We start from the raw sequence: 19,323 nt of genomic DNA, 5'->3' as shown, positions 1-19,323 counted from the left end.
GCTGATGATAATGGCTAGGGGAACAATTGAGGGGTAGGGAAGTTTAGCAGGCTGTGACAGTCCTGGAGGGAGCTTCAGTTAGCCCCAGGAAGGCTGGTAGGGAAGGAAGGTACCTGTTACTTCCTCTTCCCAGGGCACTTAGCAAAGCCTGCACCTCTGACCCTAGGCTAGCCTGATCTCTCGCCTCTTATCCTCCCATTGCTGTGGTAACATAGGGACCACAGAAGGGCTAGGGTTCAGTCTGGATCTAGAAACAGGCTTCCTGGCACACATGCTCTCAGTAGAGTAATGGTCTGAGTGGCAAGGTACGGGTGTCTGGGGTTTTCTGAGTGAAATGGTGATTTCTTTTCCTACCAGCCATAACTAGCTAATGATAGTGGAGGAGGGCAAGGGCTCTGGAGAGGGCAGGGCTTAGTAGGTTGCAACAGGACTGGAGGGAGCTACTACAGGACCCCAGGAAAGCATGAGTGCATGTCCTCTTCCCCTGGGCCCTTACCAGAGCTCTGGTCCCAGGTCCCTGAATCATCAGGAGATAGTGTAGAGTAGGGCATGAGTTAGTCATTTAGGCTTTGGGTGATAGACAGACAGTGTCCAGTTGCTCATCTACTGCAAAGCTGGCCTCGCTGTAAGCACTGGGATGCCTGCTCTTAGGGGAGCCCATATCAGGGGAGGGAGTCTGTATCAGGGGAGGGAACCCCTACTAGAGGCCCTGCAGAAGGCAAACAGAGGAGAGCCTTCAGGTGGTGGCCCTTTAGCAGAGAAAGAGGAACCAAGATGTCCCCAGAAGTTCAGGGGATGGCCTGGAAGAGCCACACCTTGCCTTTGCTCTTCCTGTCAAAATTAGAAAGAACTGTCCCCGAAGTGCTGCTGGCTGGAAGGGCACAGGTAAAATTGCATGGCTGAGGAGCCCTATGCCTTCTGTTGAGGTCAAACTTCCACCTACTTAACCAGAATAAGCCAGAATTAAGCCCTGGAAATGAATACTCATGAGAGGGTGAGAGGTTGACATATACAGGAACTTCTCTCTGCATCTCGGCTACCTCCCACTAAAGCAGAACCCACTGCATGCAGACCAAGCCATCTATAGAGGCCGGGCAGTGATATCCACTGGAGAGCAAGCCCAGCATGAGGGGGACCACCCACCCTCCCAGTCTAGCTGGGTCTGTCCCATCCCTGTTTAATAGATCTTCGTTCTACCTGTGAAGCATTTCTGTGCTATGCAATACACCATATCCTGTCTAGCCTGTGATCTCTGAGCTAGAAGGTTTCAGACATGAGCCAGCCCCACAGAACCTCCTCAGCTTGCCCAACCTGACTTTTTCTCTGCAGATCTCCCACACGGATCCCCACAGATGGTACGAAGGGATATCGGACTCTCTGTGACACACAGGTAGGTCCAGCTGGGGAAGAATCACAGAGATGGACTGGGTCCTACAGGGCACCAGAAAAGTTTGCTGAGCTGTTGGATCTGTCCTGATTGCTCTTGCCTTTGGCCCACCTGCTTGCCTTGAGCCCTTGCCTTATTGCCAGATACCATTTGGGCCCACTGGTCCCTCACTTGTCTGTCCTTAGGTCTTTCTCGTCCTGTTCAGAGAAAGCCCCCCCACACACACCTTTTCCTGGTCCAGAAGAAATGGGACCATAGTCATGGGAAGCAGGTGCCAAGAGCTTCCTCCACATCTACCTCCATATCATACAGGTCCTAAAGCCAACTACACTACAGGCTCCTCTGTGGAGCTTATTGAAAATCCATATTCCCAGTCCCTGTCTCTGAGCTTCTCAGCCTGGCACTTAGACCTTTTAATAGTCCCAGACACTGATGCTCATATGTGTAAAGGAGGGCTGCTGGGAACCTGTGGCAGGGACCATCTAGACGTCTTGCTTTCAATGTTCTTGAGGCTGGAGTGTGCTGGCCGCAAAGTTCTGGATGGGCAACAGGACAGTGCCTTGGTTGGCCCATGCTCTAGTCATCCCTGCTAAAACCTTTCTAAGCACAATAAGGAATACTGTCAAGGGTGTTGCAACTTGCCATAGCCTGTGGTTTCCATGGAAACTGTATGCTGTTCTCCAGCTGTGCTGATTCTGACCTCAAGTTCTCGCCCAAGGGAGAGTCCCAATTTCTAAGGGTTGAGCAGATCTGAGGTCACTGCCAGAGGGGTAAAGTCCCTGGTACACACAGGGACCTCTGCTTGGAGTCTTGTTGCTGCTGTGATCCTCCACCCAGAGTCTCGGAGGAGAATCTAGGGTACACACAGACAGCTAGGATAGAGCATCACCCACCTCTGAGTTGGTTTCAAGATTCTTGAGCCTCTTTAACTCTTGGGGGTGGTTGTAATTCCCAAGTGAGCTGATGCTTGTGGGTGTGTTACATACTGCTTCACAAACACTGTTGATAGTCATTCTGCCATTACTATGATATACTATGCTTTAAAAAACTCTGTTTTTCTGAAAATGAAAGCTCTGTTTGCACTTAGGCCTCCCCATTCTAAATTGGCCTTGTTCTAGAGGACACCACCATCCTCAGATCCCTTCCTTCCAGTCTGTCTTCTGGTTTTTAAAAAAATTTAGATTTTTGGGGGCTAGAGAGATGGCTCAACAGTTAAGAGCACTGGCTGCTCTTGCAGAGGACCTGGGTTTGGTTCCCAGCACCCACATGGTGGCTAACAACTGTCCATAACTCCAGTTCTGGGGGATCCAGCATCTTCTGACCTCCATGGGCCTTGTACAGCATGAGTGTGCTTACATACATGTAGGCAGTTCACTCATACACTACAAATAATAATTTTTTTTCATTTTAGATTTTAGACTGAAAATATGTATGTTCAAAATTCAAGAAATCTGGAAGTATAGAGAGAAAAGTCCTGTCTCTCACCCCAGCTTCTCAGTTTCCCTACTGTGGACAGGTCGTGTATCCTAGAAATAGTTTATACAGGCAAATATGTATATGTGTTGTTTTGCTTCCTTCTCACATAAAATCATATATATTAGAACTTTATGCTTCACTTTTCTTCCCTCTTTAAAACTGCATAGCTTATATAGACCAAAATGCATGTGTGAGTTTATAGACATGTCTACTGGATGTATCTGCAGATGAAGAAAAAGCATTCTAGCACCCTGGGAGTTGTCCTTGGCTCTTCCCAGTTCATAATGTTGCCAACCAGCCATTACTATTCAGCTCTCATCACAGATGGGTTTTTGACCTTCACAGCAATGGAATTGTGTCATATTGAACGTACTTTTGTCACCTGGCAGTGTGATTTGGGGGTCATTGCACATGCGCATAAAAAGAGCGCCTTGTTTTCTCTGGCTACGCGTGTTCCTCTTTATGGAGGAACTGCACTGTGGTCACCTGCTGGTGGACACAGGGTTTGTCCAGTCTTGCCATGGTATACATCTGCAGAGGTATCGTCTTCATAGGACAGAGGTATAGTCTTCCTGGGGACTGACTATCTAGTGGGTAAATTCCTAGGATAGAAATTGTTAGGTCTGAGGTACACATTGGTACTTTGGTTACTATTGCCAGACTTGGTGCCAGTGACCTCAGCAACTTCAGGATATTGACAGTGGTGGCTGTGGCTGGGAATTCCAGGCACCTAGGGAAAGCTGTGACCTTCTACTGCAGAACTCCTGGAACTCTGGGATAAGGCCAGGTTTCCCATTCACCGGGAACCCCCCTGTGACCAGGCTCTGAGCTCCATGAACGTTTCTACCTTCTGCAGGTTCTCCACTAAGTCCTGGTTGTCACAGGTCTGCAATGTGTGCCAGAAGAGCATGATGTTCGGAGTGAAGTGCAAACACTGCAGGTGATGGCGGTGGGAGGGAGCAGAGACACTTGTCCTGTGTCACCAGCCCCATTATTTCATTCTTGGTCTTATGTTAAGTCAACTTGAAATCTAACCTGACAATTCATAATCTCATTGGGCACAGCAGTGCGCTCAGGACTCTAAGGAGGTGAAATGAGGTACTCCTAGAAGAAGGGAGTATTGAGATGGACTTGGAAGAATAAGCAGTCTACTAGGAAGAGCAAGGGGGAAAGATTCAAAGGCAAAGAAGAAAGTGAGAGTTGTTCTGGGAACCAGGAAATTATAAAAAATTTAAACCAGTTTAACATTACACTTTAGCACAAGAGAGGGGCAACAGGGACCAGCAGTGTTAAAAGGAGAGTGAGGAGAGAATGTTGATTTTTATACCAACCCAGCTTTGCCGTATTGCAGCATTGTGGTTTCTTGTGGGAAAGGACATGGATAGGGAACAGCCAGGGCTGGCAGTCTGTCATCCGCAGTCTGGTTGCCCACATACCTTATGGAAGGTGGCCTGGAGTCTCAGTTCCCAGCTGCTGTAGCCCTGGCATTGCTTGGGGCAAGGCACTTGCCATTTCTGGGCTTCATGTTTACCAATTAGACATCGCTTGGGATTGCTCAGAAAATGTGACTGGTGTGAGTGACCCCTCCCTGGGCTGTAGTGAAACCTGAGATGGCAGGTCTCATGAAAATCACCAGATGACTCTCCCTGACCTCTGAGGACCTCCTGACCTCCTGGGCTCTTGGAATTAGCTGTAAATGAGATCTTCAGCTCCTATCCAGGTGTGGCTGGCACAGGATGACCCTTGAGCTCCACACTGTCCTGCAGTTGTAGTGGGAGCTTGGTAGAACACCTCATCATCCCATTCCATTGGCAGGAACACAGGGACCTTGTACAGCCAGCTGGCTGGACCCAAAGGAGAACTCAGCTCTTTCTGTTCCTGGCTGTGCAGCCAATGCCTGGATGCAGAGGCTATTCTTGGGGGTCCCTGGAGCCCTTTGGTGGTGTTGACATTCTCACTCTAATGTTTCTTGTCATGTCAAATTTGCCTCAGTTTTTCTAGAAGTGGAGGAATAAGTTTGGGGTGGGGGTTGAATAACTGTAGAATTGAATTGAACCCAGGCCCTTGTGCATGCCGGACAAACACTGTGCCACTGACCTGTGTCCCCAGCCCTAGGTCCCCTTTGTTTAGAACAGGAAAGTAGCCAAATGACAGAGTGAGCAGAGGCCTGAGGCAGCCCATTGTTCCCTGACCATTGAGGGCACAGAACCTACATTAGCTCAGCAGACAGTAGCTGCTGCTGCTCAGTATGTGGGGTCCTGTGTACTTTGGTATGTTGAGAGCTTTGTGGAGACTGAGGCCACCACAGGGCTGCCCAGGCAATGTTGGTGACATGCTTGTCACCTCTGAGCATGACTCTGCTTCCTTTGCAGGTTGAAGTGTCACAACAAATGTACAAAAGAAGCCCCTGCCTGTAGAATATCCTTCCTTCCATGTGAGTGCCAGCACGCCCCCCTCCCCCCGGAATCAGGATGCATCTCAGTGACTTCTGTTCCTGCTAATGGATTCCCTCCTTTCCTAACAGTAGCTAGACTTCGGAGGACAGAGTCTGTTCCCTCGGACATCAACAATCCAGTGGACAGAGCAACAGAGCCCCATTTTGGAACCCTCCCCAAGGCACTAACAAAGAAGGTAAGCTGACAGTGCCCTACGCCTGTGCTTTGTCAGGGAACCCTGCCATCCCTGGCCCTGGATTCCTTCCTGAAGAACACCCTTCAACAAGACAAGCAAAAAACATGGCACTGCAGTCCAGGATCTGTTGGGAGTGGTTCGGGGGTCCTGGCTTAACCAGAAAGCAGGTGGCATGGTTCTGTCCACATCGAAATGGTATGCTGTGTGGTTCCCATGCCCTCTGCATCTGTGAGGCAGCGTTTCCTCAGAGCCTCCTTTGTGCCAGGAACCTTCCCGCTGGGGTTTCAATCGACCCTCATAGATGAGGAAACAGGCCTGTATTCTTCATGGATGGTGCCTCTTCATTGTATTTCGCTGTGGCCTCATTGATACAGGTACTGACTCCATTTACAAAGACTCCTCCCTCATAGTCTAAGCAACCCCAAAGGGTCTGTTTCTCTCTGACCCTTTCTTTAGCCATTGCTGCCCATTCTATGGATGACACACTGCAGCTCAGAGAGGCTGGGAGTGTTTCCAGGGCAACATAAGTGCACAGAAAGGCTCAGCTTGCGCTTATGGTTCGCCCTCCACTGCTCCTGCTCAGGCCTGGCCTTGATGATGAGGCCTGCTGAGGGGGTCTGGAGTCTTGGAACAGGACTTAGAAGCAGGAAAAGAGAAGGCTCAGTGGGTCTAGCCTGCCTACTCAGTTGGCACCATGTGAGACCAGCTGTCCTGGCCAGCAAGGCCAACTTCAGCTCTGATGGGTTCCAAAGTGTATTGCCACCCCCAGCCTTAAGTCTTGTAAGAGGAAAACTTGTTATATTTGGTACTAAGCAGTTTGGCCCTGTTGACCAAGGAGTTTCTTTCTGCCCTGGGAGATAATGACATTGGACCAGATCTTCAGACAACCCAACCCAGAGTACCCCTGGAGCCAGAGCTCTAGGGGCCCTTTGGCCTTGTTAGAGCTCCACTATCCCAAGCACTGTTAGGTTCAAGACAGCAGGTCTATAGAATGGAGCAAGCATTAGATATCTGCTGTCTACTGTGTACTTGCCTTCATTATACCGCAGATTCACTCAGTAACCCTTTGGCCTAAGTGCTGATTTTCCGTTGTGTGGCTGAGGATATGGAAGCTCAGAGAGGTCAAAAAGTTGTCCAGAGTCCTCCAACTAAGAAAAGGTAGAACCCTGGTGGGAATCTGAGACATTCTGCATCAGATCTGGTGCTCCCCCGTGAAGCTGCATTCGGAAGCTGAGCTTGGGCCTCCTCCCCACCCCCATTACACTGACCCCCTTTGCAGGCAACATTCCCTGTCTGCAGACTCCCTGGAATCATCTGAATCCCCTGCTACACACTTGGAGCTGCAAACGATTCACCTAGTTCTATCCTAATCAGTACATCCTGGGCTCATTTACTGACTAGAACTCACTTTTTTGGAATCATCATTATCATAATTAGATGAACTCCTTTGGCACTTCCCATAGGTAGAAGGTAGTTAGTAAAATAAATGTCACTGGGACTGGGAAGATGGCCTGAGTTTTGATGCTCACTACCCACATAAAAAGCTAGCTAGGGTGGCGCACCTGTGATCCTAGTGCTGTGGAGGTAGAGACAGGAGGATCCTGAGGCTTGCTGGCCAGTCAGTCTAGCCAGATCGGTGAGTTCCATGTTCAGTGAGTGACCGTACTTCAGAAAACAAGGTGGAAAGCGAAGAGGAAGACACTGTCGACCTCCAGCCTGCAGGCGTCAGCACATAAATAAACAACATTAAAATGAAGCTGTTTCATTCTGACTCATGCTTGCCCAAGGCTTGAGCCTGCCGCCCGAATTCTGCATGAGGAAGCCTCAGTGCTGGGAGCCTTCCTGCAGAGTGAGAGGTGAGGGCAGTGCTCCCAGCTCTGACCAAGTGTCCTCCCAGCTGTGGCCTAAGACCTCCCCAAAGTCATCCCCTGGCAACTAAACATGTATATGTCCCCTGGCAAGCACTGGCTAGCCTGATGTAATTTAAGGAGCTATGCATGCTTGGAAAGGAAATGGCATTAACATTTAAATCATGACAACAAGTGTGAACCAGTTCCTGGGGTCATCTTCTAGAAGCTTCCTTCCAGCTCTGGAATTAAAAAAAAAAAAAATAGTCTCGTGTATCCCAGGCTGGCCTTGAACTCTTTTTGTAGTCAAGGATGACCTTGAACTTCTGACTTCCTGATCTTCCTGCCTCTACCTTCTGAGTGCTGGAATTATAGGCCTATGCCACTCTGCCCAGTTTCTATACAGTCCTAGGATCAAACCCAAGGCTTCATGCATGCTAGGCAAGAACTGTACCAGCTGAGTTACAGCCCCAACCAACCGACTCCAGAATTCTTAACCTTCCAAGATGACAAACAAGCTGTTGCCTCTTTGGGGGTTTTGTGGGGTCTCCAGAGTCTCTTGAACTTTTAGGACAAGATTACAAAACCACTAACCCAATACCTTTGTTCATTATTATCTCTGCTCCCGGCAGAGGGCCTGGCATATAACAGACAGGGTATTAACCTTGGTCAGAGTCTGAATTTAATTCATTAGGAAACTACTGTCTGTCCAGCTCAGAGCCAGGTAGACCTGGGGTAGGCGAGATGGGCATCAGCAAACTAGCCTAGGATGTCTGCAGCTGACAAACTACACATTAAGATGGCTAGATAGAGAACTGCTGAGAGCCATGGAAGGATAAAGAGGAAGAACATAGTCCCAGGCAGGGTTCAGATGGGTTTCTGGGGGGCGGGGGGGAGGGCGGCGGTGAACTGAAGTAAGAGAGGTGGGCAAGAGTCCTTTAGGGAAGGGTCTCTGTGTCCCCTTTCCATCCAGAAGATCTTAGAGCTACAGAGCAGGGCCCCAAGGATCCCCTGGGATGGCCTCTACCCATGAAGATGGGAGGGAGGAAGGAAGAGAGGGAAGGCCCCAATAGGTGGGTATCTGCTGGGCAGAGCCTGCAGCCCTGTTCATCCTAGCATCTCTGGTCCTGCAGGAACACCCTCCAGTCATGAACCTGGACTCCAGCAGCAACCCGTCTTCTACTACATCCTCCACGCCCTCGTCTCCAGCACCCTTCCAAACTTCATCTAACCCCTCCAGTGCTACCACGCCCCCCAACCCCTCACCTGGCCAGCGGGACAGCAGATTCAACTTCCCAGGTACCATGCCTCAAGCTTTTCTAGATCCTCAAGGTTGCCCTCCGACCCTCTCCCCCTTGGCAAACCTGGCCAGTTCAAGATAATGCTGCCACTGAGAGCTGAGCCTATGGAGTTCTTGCTGAGTGTCTCAAGTGTAGTAGCTCTGGGATTGATATTGTACCCATCTTACAGATGGAGATGCTGGGGTTTAGAGCCAGGGAGTGGCTTGCTCTGAGTTGTATAGTCCATGAATAGCAGATCCGGGACCAAACCCAAGTCTCTGACACTGAGCCTGGATTCTCAGGGTAACCCCCGAGGCTGACCTCCTATGCTTGCTTGTAGTGACTTTTTTTCTCCCCCGCTAGCATCATCTCTGTCAGGGCTGGCTTCTCAGCTCTTGGTTAATGTGGCAGGCAGCGTGGGAAACAAGACCTAGGCAAGGGCATTGGGGCCCTGGTGTCTACCAACTCTGTCTTGGGGGTTGGCTGCTCATAGAAGACCTCAGACTCCTTCACTTATGATACAGACCATAGGGAGTTAGAATGAGGTGGTCCCACTGTACAGGTGAAGACATTGAGTCCCAGGGCAGCTATTGTGGAGCAGAGCTGAGCACCAGCTGCCCTCCGATGTCATGCATATACCCAGCTGCCCAGGGGCTGCAGTGAGAAGCCAGGATTGCAGCCCCTGCTCCTCCTTACCTAACTTCTGGCTAGCTCTGCTGTAGTTTCTCCAGGGAGCAGGGCTAAGCCCATTCGCCCAGGGGGCACTGAGCTGCTGCCTTGGTGTCCTTGGCAAGGCCCATCCCTTTCTGTCAGTCTCAGCCTTGGGCTTACCCAGTTTTGTAGACTGAGAGGAAAGGGGAAATTGTAATGTTCCTATTTGTTGATGCTCGGTGTAGACCATCTGCCCTCTCCAGCCTGTGGGTCCAGGTCAGGCCCCCTGTCTCTGGTCCCTGGAGCTCTAGGCCCAGGAGAACAGAGAGATGCAGCTCTCCAGTGCTGGTGGACCCACACTGGGGCCGTACACAGCTGGCAGCTGGCCCAACAGCCTCTGAACCCATATCTCGGGGACCCCGGGATTCCTTTTGGGACTCTTGTGTTGCTTGTTCCTGTGCCTTAATAGTCACATGGCTGGAGCTCTCTTAATGACACCTGTGTCAGGCACACTGCCCCTCCTTGCGATTAAGCCATGGCTCCTGAATTAACCTCCTCTTCCATTCTGTTATGCCTTTATTCTCTGAATAAGTCTCTTTTACTAAACCATCTAGTTTGGACTTTTCTATAAAGGGACCGTTTGAAAAGACAACAGATACAGAAAAGATCACCTTTATAATATCAACCAAACCCTGTCCACTTTCACAGATATGTCCCCTTAGGTGGGAGGGCTGGACCCTCATTGCCCCCTATAGATCTTCGCAGACCCGTGGGGCAAACCCCTTGTAGACTGGGATGGGCAGGCAGGATACTAATCTCATGAAGGAACTTGAAGCCCTCCTGCCACACACCTGCCCTATGCTGCCCAGGAGCCTTGAGGTTGACCTTCCTGGGCAAGCTTGGGTAAGCTTATGTATTCCCACACTTACAGTGAGGCACTGGAAGCTAACCACCTCCCTGGGTTTCAGACCCTTGCATAGGTAGAATTGAGGTTAAATTCACCTGGAGTTCCAACTCTTGGAAGGCTAAGACAGGAGAACCGAGCCCATGTGTTAGAGAACAGCTCAGGCAGCATAGCAAGCAACATTACCTCAAAAACAAAACAGCTGGGATGTGGTAGTGCACTGTCTGTAATCTCAGCACTCAGGAGGATCCAGAGTCAAGTGAGGTGGTCAAGGTGTTTCAGCGTGAAGGTGGACTGATGGGAAGGAGGAGGCTCAGTACACACACACTGTCGAATTGTCAGCACCACTATTTTACCTTACTCTGTCTTAGCCTCATGTGTATTTTCCAGAACAGAAGTGGCCCAAGCTTTTCTCAGTGAGCACCAGTCAGGGCTCTGGAACAAGTGGCCCACTGAGATGGTCCAGATCATCCTTCAGTGTAGCCCCTCCACTCCTGGGCTTCTTACAGCCCTGATTTTCTTCTAGCTTTGTTTCTTCTCCCTGCATGGCTCCGCCTATCCTCATCAGCCCCCTGGGGCAGGGCCACCTCAACCAATGACCAATTCCTGCCCCCCACCCCCAGCACATGCACCCCTCCTCCCCTGCTGCGTTTGCACTGTGTGACTCACCTCCTCTTCTGTTTAAAGCTGCCTACTTCATTCATCATAGACAGCAGTTTATCTTTCCAGGTGAGTCTTATGCATGGGTCCACTCACTGCCCCTTGCTGTGACCCCCTATCCATCCTGCCTGGTGCCCTCTCCCCAAGTGCTTGAGTCCACTGTGGCTGGGCAAGAGGGAAGGGCAAAGATCCTGGAGGTGGACCTTTAGGTGGGCAATGCCTTGCTGGGTGGGACCCTGGAGTCCATCCTGTCCAGCCTCTTCACAGAGACTGCATGGAACTGTTCAGGGTCACACTGCCAGGAGGTGGCAGAAGCAGGACTAGAACCTAGAACCCAGGTTTATAGAATGAGGAGAGAGGGCTGTTTGCTGATGCCTTGAGAGCATCTGTCACCCACATAATGACAAGGAGATGTTTGTATTACAGAAGTGGAAGCCAGTTTGGCAAAGTCTTGTAGGCTTCATGTCAGCAGGTTTTGCCTTTCCCAGCTTTACCGCACAGTGCCACCTGCAGGCCATTGCTGGAATTGCCTCCCCGTTGCAGAACATTTAAAGGAAGAACTTGCAATTAAATAAGACAACCCAGGATTCCCTTCTGCGAAACTATTTTGCACACCTTTGCATTTGACCGTTTTCTTTGCCCCCTTAAAGAGTTTATAAGATCAGTACTTTTTTTCTCCTGCTGAAGGTAGCCAACATTGTGGGTCTGGATGTTTTAGATAGCTGTAGCTAATTGTCTTTTCTTTGGTTTGCAAAGACTGTCTGGAAGCCCCAGTGTCTTGATTATTCCAGGCTTTTGTTTCCCAGCTCAGCTCCATTCAGAAACTGACTTGGAGCCATCAGGAGTCCTTATCCCCATGGCTCTGCTCAGGTGTGTACAGGCTGCCCACAGCCAGGGGCCTGGGGGATCTGCCCCTTTTGCTATGATTCCTTCCAAGAGTTTTCCTAGTTACCAGCTCTAGGATATGTACAACAGTGTCCCCAAAATGGGGAAACCATAGGACTTATTCCTCAAAGGCCTATTTTGCTCTGCAGATGGGGGTAAGGCCCCGTTAACTGAAGTAAACACCAACACATTTGGGAGCAGAATGCATAACAGGCTCTTAACTTTTAAAGGCAAGTAGGAACCTTCCCAGACATTTGCCTCAACCCCAACAGTCTGAGCACATGTAACTACTGTGTGAAAATACCAGCTGCCGCTAGCAGTCTGTAAAGATGATGTGATAGAGGCTAGAGACCAGGGTCCCCTGAAACTGCACAGGATGTTGGGCACATGTGTGTATAGTCCAGATAAGAACATGACTCTATCAGATTCTGGATCCACTGACCCTGGGAGGCAGCTGTGGAGAAAACCCTCCAGTGAAGGAGGTTAAGGGAGGGTTGATGGCTGAGCAACAAGGAGGGTCTTTGTCTAGGACAGGAAAGTGGCTGCTGATAGCTTGACCCACTGACACTTCCTGTCTCTCTTTTTGCTGAGAGAGAGGCACACGGACTCCATGCCACCACCCCTCTTGTAGCACGTCGGTTCCACTCCAGGGAGACCATCCGTTTTCTGGTGTCCCTAGAGGTGGGTCTTTCTATACTATAACTGGGACCACTTGCAATCCAGGGGTCAGCAGCCGCCCAGCCTGGGGCCTCCAGGTGCATGGACTGTGAATTTCCTTTTCTCCCCCAGAGCTGTGACACCAGCCACCCAGTTCTAGAAGTCGGGGCAGGACCTCACTCCGAAAATTCCCAGCAACTGCACTAGGAACCAGGTGTCACCACAGAGCTACCAGCCCCAACACTAGGCAAGGGGTATCCCTGCTTCAAAAAGTGATGGCCAACCTGGCCTCCCACCAGAAGGACCCTCTGCTGAGACACCGTTCGCTTTTGCCATTTGCTTGTGGGGTCATTTGATCCAAGGACAAGTGGTATTAACTGTTAGAATCTCTTTAAGGTCACCCACTCAGAGCCTCTGCCTGGGACAGCTATATAGACTAAAAACATCACTGTAGAGGCTAAGTCCCTGTCAGATTAGAGACGAGCACAAACTGGTCCCCATGGAAGTGGCCTGGGGCACAGTGGCCGCTACTCAGGGGAGAGGTGGGGTCCCTGGCGTGCTGAGCTCCAGACTGGTGTCTTTGGGGGCACAGGAAAGTGGTCTCATACTTTGTTCCTGTTCTTTGTTTCCTTTAGATATTTCGGCCTTTCCACAGGCATCTCCGCTCCCCAATGCAGCCGACAGCACACGGTATGCACCCTATGCTGAGTCTCTTTCTCTTCCCAGGGACTCGTTGAGACCGGACCCAAATCCTCAACCACCTCCCACTCCATCCCTAAATCTCTGACCCTCTCCGTCTGGGTCAGCCTGGTGCAGAACAGGGCCGATGTACCCTTTGGGACTAGGGGTTGATCTGCTTTCTGTCAGTGACTGGGTGTGCATGTACAGCAGGCTTGTGACCTAGGAGGTAGACACAAGGGTCAAACTTAGAGATCAGCTAAAAATAATGCTTGTCTCTGGGGTCCCTCAGTCCTCAGCCAGTGACATAAGTATCCCAGAGGGTGCAGGCCCCTTAGAGGGGTTCGTTGCGCATGGCCACACAGGAAGAAGATGACACCTGTCTCAAAGGCAGGACTCTGGGACCCAGCTCCTGCATGTGCCCTGCACCCTGTACTGCAGAGGCTGGGGTGGTAACTACCTACCCCTCATTCTCACCCAGGGCAGCCCCTGCCCAGCCCAGGGTCTTCTTGACAAAGCCTGTTTCATTCTTAGGCTTGATGACCAGCCTAAAGCAGATGTGCTGGAGGTTCATGAAGCAGAGGTGAGTGGGGGTGACATGCATGAGACCCAGGACAGCTGCTCCTCTCTCCTTCCTTCTTCATGTGTACAGGGGTTAGGGGAACGAGGTTGCTGAGCCTGCTGCCACAGGTGTGGGCAAATAGGCATAGCCGGAGAGAACAGTGTGAAGTACGAGGAGCAGCTTCCTTTCACTTTCACTGACCAAAGGAAGCTGGTCCTCACTCCCAGCCCACAGACCTGGGCCCTGGCCTGGGAGCATCTCTAAGTTGGCAGAGCTTACCAGGTGATGCCTATTGGCCCTATGGTCGAGGACCACTATTTTCATCTTAATTGGGTATGGCGGTACATGCCTGTAACTCCAGCACTTGGGGAGATAGAGACGGGGATTCAAAGTTCATGGTCACCCTTGGCTATATAACAAATTGGAGACCGACCCGGTCTACATGAGACCCTATCCACTGTCTTGACCTTCAAACAGAAGGATGAACTAAGCCTGGGTCCTTGCAGAGCAGTGTGACTTAAGAAATGTTAGTGCTACCCAGGGGAAGTATTAGAAGTTCAGACAGGAGACAACCAGAAGGGTGCCAAGTGTGGTGGTGCCTGGCTGGGGCTCCAGGAAGAGAAGAGCCAGACCTATTCCCCTCTCCGTTCATTCCTGCCCTCCTTTCAGGCTGAGGAGCCAGAGGCTGGCAAGTCAGAGGCAGAAGACGATGAGGATGAGGTGGATGATCTACCCAGCTCCCGCCGGCCCTGGCGGGGCCCCATCTCTCGAAAGGCCAGCCAGACCAGCGTGTACCTGCAGGAATGGGACATCCCCTTTGAGCAAGTGGAACTGGGTGAGCCCATCGGGCAGGGCCGCTGGGGCCGGGTACATCGGGGCCGCTGGCACGGCGAAGTGGCTATCCGGCTGCTGGAGATGGATGGCCACAATCAGGACCATCTGAAGCTGTTCAAGAAAGAGGTGATGAACTACCGGCAGACTCGGCATGAAAATGTGGTGCTCTTCATGGGAGCCTGTATGAATCCACCCCACTTGGCCATCATCACCAGGTAAGCAGTCCCTCTCCCCCGACCTGGGTCCATAGTCAGCACAGCCTCCCCATCCCTTCAGCCTGTTTGTGGGGTGGATTCCCTAGAGAATATGGAAGAGAGAGGATCCCAGAAGGCTAAAGATGGGTATCGGTTCCCCATTCCCACAGCCCAGTGACATTAAAATTAACAGCTGGGTGTGGCAGCATACACCTGTAATCCTAGCACCTGGAGGCAGAGGCAGAGAGCTCTTAAGTTTGAGACTTAGCCTAAGCTGTGTAGTGGGACCCTATCTCCCCTCTGCAAAAAGAGACCACCTCAAAGGATAGACAACATACCAATGTTCCATAAAAGATACTAAACAGAAATCACTCTCCTGCCATCTTTGCCTGGGGGCTTTCCCGCCACCCCCAAAAGTGAGTGTGGTTAATCTCAGTATTCCTTTCATTATAAAATAAAGCAGTTTGAGCTGGTGAGATGGGTGGGTAAGGGCACTTGTCCCACAAGCCTGACGGTGGACCCTCAGAACCCAGAGTGGAGGGAGAGGGCTGACTGCCTCAAGGTGTCCTCTAATCTCCACACACATGCTGTGCCACCCCCCCACACACACAAAATAAGTAAATGTAATTTAATTTTTAAAAGATGCCTAGCTAAGGACGCTGGTTCACACTGCACGTTTGTCGCCTACGGTCTACATTTTGTTTGTGTGGTGCTGTGGATTGACCTTGTCTATTCTAGGTGAGCACTGTATGCTGAACTGTATCCCTGCCCTGACATTTTGATGTGCATTGCTTGTTTCTACTCCAGGACATGCTCCCTGACTCACTGTCACCCTCCGCGTACAGCAGGGCTGTAACCCGGAAACAGTTTGACTATGATGTTTAAGACATATGTGTACTCTTAAAATCAGAGAAAGGGCTGGAGAGATGGCTCAGTGGTGTGAGCACTTACTGGGCAAGCCTAAGGACTGAGTTCAGATACCATCACCCACTTAAAAAGCCATGTGGGCACACGTTCACCTGTAACCCTGGCACTATGGAGGGGCAGAAACAGAAGGATCCCTGGGCTTGCCAGTGCAACATTCAGGTTCCGTGAGGGATTCTTTCTCAGAGGAGCAAGGCAGGGTGTTAGAACGGGACAGCTCGTGTCCTCCTGTGCTGGCCACATGTACCGGCATACACCCTTGTATGTACATGGCATGTGCATGCACACCACACACAAAAATGAACAATAAAAATTTTTTAAAAATAAAATCAAGCCAGGTGCGGTGGCACACGCTTTAAATCCCAGCACTCAGGAAGCAGAGACAGGCGGATTTCTGTGAGATGGAGACCAGCCTGGTCTACCTAGTGAGTTCCAGGCCAGCTGGGGCTACAGGGAAACCCTGTCTCAACAAACAAACAAAGACCCTGTCTCAAATAAGTAAATAAGACCCAGTCTTAATAAATAAATAAACTAAGAAAGGACTATAAGATCATTTTTAAAATTCTAGAATATACACAGAAGTTTCAGGAACCTAAAAGAAGTGACTTTAACTCCATGAAACCAAGAGCACCCTCATTAGCACTCTGCTGAGCACCCTGCACTGCACCCTGTGCTTTGGGAAAAACAAGCAAACCAACCGAAAAGGAAACAACAGAAACCGTTTTTCTTCTCAGTGCAATGAACAAGTAAAAATTTCCGTTTTTCTCAGAGATAAAGAGCTCTTGGACAGTATCAGGTCACTGGGGTTCAGTGACTAGCTTTATAAAATTCCAACCCAAAGCAGGACAGCTGGTCCCCTGGGCCCCCTTTGCTGTCCGTCAGTCTTCCTCTCACTCAAGCACCCGATTCTGGAAGAGATTGACATCAGTGAAGGGGATACACAGACCAGAGGCTCACAGGTATCACTCAGAATACACAGCAAGCATCCACTAACAACAGAGTGTGATGGTGAGGAAGACAGAACATGGACCAGACCCCAGCCATCAGCCAGCATGCCATATACCTTTCCTGGCTCTCAGTCTCTGAGACACCACAGTCCTACCTCCAAGAGACTTTCCTAAAATGCCCTCTGTGTTGGTTTGTCTGCTTTTCCCAGAACAGGCAGCGATAGACCATACACCCTCCCCCAGGACCTTCCTCACCCTGAACCCTAGAAGATGATGCAGGTGGCAATCCCACAATACAAACTCCTTTTCCCCTAATCACTCTGACGCCCTGATGGCCATCCCACTGTCTTCTCCTCATGCTCCTTTATTGTGCAAAAAACCCCTGGGTTATAAAAATGATAATATTTGTGGTGAGCCTCCAAGCCTCCATGTGGCCTTGTGATAATCCCAAAAGCCGAGTTCTTTCCCTTCCGAGTTTACATGCTCATATCTTCCATGACCCTGTGAAGATGGTCTGCCCTGCCCTGAATGTCTAAGAGTGTGAGTAAGCTGTGTTTCCTCGTACAGGGAGGGCCAGCAGAAGTGGGCTCAGGCATGTTGAAGAACACATGTTCCTTGGCTTATGTTGGTTGGGGTAGAGACCCTTCTAGAAGCAAATAAGCACAGTTCCCCCAACGGGTTCCATAGGGATGGGGTCAACCAGCACCAGCTTCAAGCATCTTACCAAACCCCAATACCCTCGACAGCTTCTGCAAGGGTCGGACATTGCACTCGTTTGTGAGAGACCCGAAGACAGCTCTGGATATTAACAAGACGAGGCAGATTGCTCAGGAGATCATCAAGGTAAAGGCGGGGCTGGGGAACTGGGCGTCCAGATGCTTCCAAAGCTCTTGCTCTTCATCCTGTCGCTCTGCCTATATCAGATGTCTATGGCTGCTCTGTCTCCTTCAAAAGCTGGGACATCTCAGCCTGGTCCCTGTCTCATCCACTCAGAGCCAGAGCCCTCCACGTGGTCAGCGTTGATAGAACTGAATTAGTTGTAGAGGAACTTCGCAGGTTCCAAAGACAGTTAGGTTTGCTCCTGGTCACACCAGCTGTGTGACCTTGGGGAGGTTGTTCAGCTTCTCTGAGCCTCAGCTTCCTCCCTTGTAAAATGGAAATACTAGTACCACCTCTCTTATTGGGTCAGAGCAGAGACAGAACACAGTTGTCTATGCAGAGAGCGTTTGGTACATGACTGGCACTTGGTGAGGGTTTCTTAGGATTAGTTATGGGGGACAAGGAACTTCACTTCTGGGCCACAAAAAGACCCACACTTTTTAAAAAGCCTTTGGATTTCCTGAAAGCAGGCTATCTGGCTCAGCATAGGCAGTTCTTAACCATTCTTTCTTCATTTTAAAAAGTAGTTAAAGGAAAGCGAGAGAAAGGCTTATTTGTTGCTTTATAAAAACTAGAAGGGAAAAAAAGCCAAGTGTGACAAATACAATCCCAGCACTTGAAAGTCTGAAGCAAAAGGATTGAGAGTTTGAGACCAGCCTAGACTACATAAAAAAGGAAACCCTATCTCCAAAAGTAAACAGAACAGAAAATCTAGAATATTAGTAAATAGGACTTCTTGTCTTCTTTTCTTTTTAAAAAACTGTTGAAAAGCCTCCTCCTTGTAGGATGTGGATTAACTCAGTTGGTAGAACACTTTCCTAGCATGCTCAAAGCCCTGGGTTCAATCCCCAGCAGCATATAAACCTGGCACAGCTATACACATCTGAAATCCCAGCATTTGAGACATGGAAGCAAGAGGATCAGAGGTTCAAGATCATCCTTGGCTACATGGCGAGTTTGAGGCCAGCCTGGGCTGCATGCAACACTGTCTCAAAAGAGAAAAGCTGCCTCTTACGAGCTTTGTCACAGTTTACCTTTTGTCTCTCCTTCTCTGGCCTTCCATTCTGATCTCTCCTTCCTCCTCCTCCTATCCATTTTGTGTATAAACGTCTTCAGGAAGGAAAAGATAAAGGTCACAGTGGGATTTGTGGACCAGCTAGAATTTCCATCCACTTTCCCGTGGCCAAACTAATGAATTAAGCTTCTAAGACCAAAGCCCAAAGGTCCCACCTCTACCTTTGCTGTGGTCCTTGGTCTTTCAGAGGCTGACAGGAGCCGCAGAGGGTTCCGCTCCATTTTCCCCACACCTGAGTCCCACTCTTCCCCCTCAGAACCAGAAGCTACCCTCTGAGTCACACTAAGGCCATTGGTCACTTCTAGGGCCCAGGAAGAAAGTGACTCAAAGGCTTTGGAGCTGCAGATTCACCTCTCAGGTCCTTACATGTTTCCTCCCTGCTGAAAACCTTCCACTTTCCCTCTGGGGGCCCAGGGTCACTTCCTTTACGGAGTGATCTCTGATGCTTTGAGGGTCATAGTAGAAGGGGCCTTTGATGAGAGGATGGGCATGGTATGGAGACAAGGTTTGGGGAAGGGCAAGCATGCTGCCTATATTGTAGGAACCCTGGAAAGGAGGATTGTTGGCCATCCTGTGCTCAGTAGTTTGTATCTTCAACCTGGCCTTTTCAGACTGTCATACTTGTGTTTTGTTTATTTGAGTGGCTTGGTTTTGTTTTGAGACAGGATTTCATGTAACCTAGGCTATTCTAAAACTCACTCTATAGCTGGGGATGACCTTAAACTTCTGGGTCTTTTTTTTTTTTCCAGCATATATTTTTTATTAAATTTCCTAGATTTCCTACAATACATTTTAATCATATTTAGATCTCTCCTATCTGCACCCTACCCATAGCCTTGCCCACAGGATTTC

General features: G+C 50.0%; 1 protein-coding gene across 4 annotated transcripts in view; it reads left to right on the top strand.

Moving 5' to 3' along the window:
- Window positions 1-19,323, top strand: part of Ksr1 (kinase suppressor of ras 1) — a 148,380-nt gene that overhangs the window by 114,037 nt on the left and 15,020 nt on the right. For 3 of the 4 annotated variants that reach the window (XM_029557904.1, XM_008821597.3, XM_008821599.2), the window contains 10 exons: window positions 1,330-1,390; window positions 3,720-3,803; window positions 5,236-5,297; window positions 5,388-5,494; window positions 8,475-8,640; window positions 10,864-10,905; window positions 13,014-13,068; window positions 13,591-13,639; window positions 14,288-14,667; window positions 17,264-17,360. In XM_029557904.1, the coding sequence (XP_029413764.1) occupies window positions 1,330-1,390; window positions 3,720-3,803; window positions 5,236-5,297; window positions 5,388-5,494; window positions 8,475-8,640; window positions 10,864-10,905; window positions 13,014-13,068; window positions 13,591-13,639; window positions 14,288-14,667; window positions 17,264-17,360 (1,103 nt within the window). The remainder of the gene's footprint in view (window positions 1-1,329; window positions 1,391-3,719; window positions 3,804-5,235; window positions 5,298-5,387; window positions 5,495-8,474; window positions 8,641-10,863; window positions 10,906-13,013; window positions 13,069-13,590; window positions 13,640-14,287; window positions 14,668-17,263; window positions 17,361-19,323) is intronic. The other variant, XM_008821598.3, reaches the window with a different exon arrangement.

This window comes from Nannospalax galili, unplaced genomic scaffold (genome assembly GCF_000622305.1).
Source record: "Nannospalax galili isolate Female #2095 unplaced genomic scaffold, S.galili_v1.0 scaffold8, whole genome shotgun sequence".
NCBI lineage: Eukaryota > Metazoa > Chordata > Mammalia > Rodentia > Spalacidae > Nannospalax > Nannospalax galili.
This window is presented reverse-complemented; position numbering and strand designations above follow the sequence as displayed.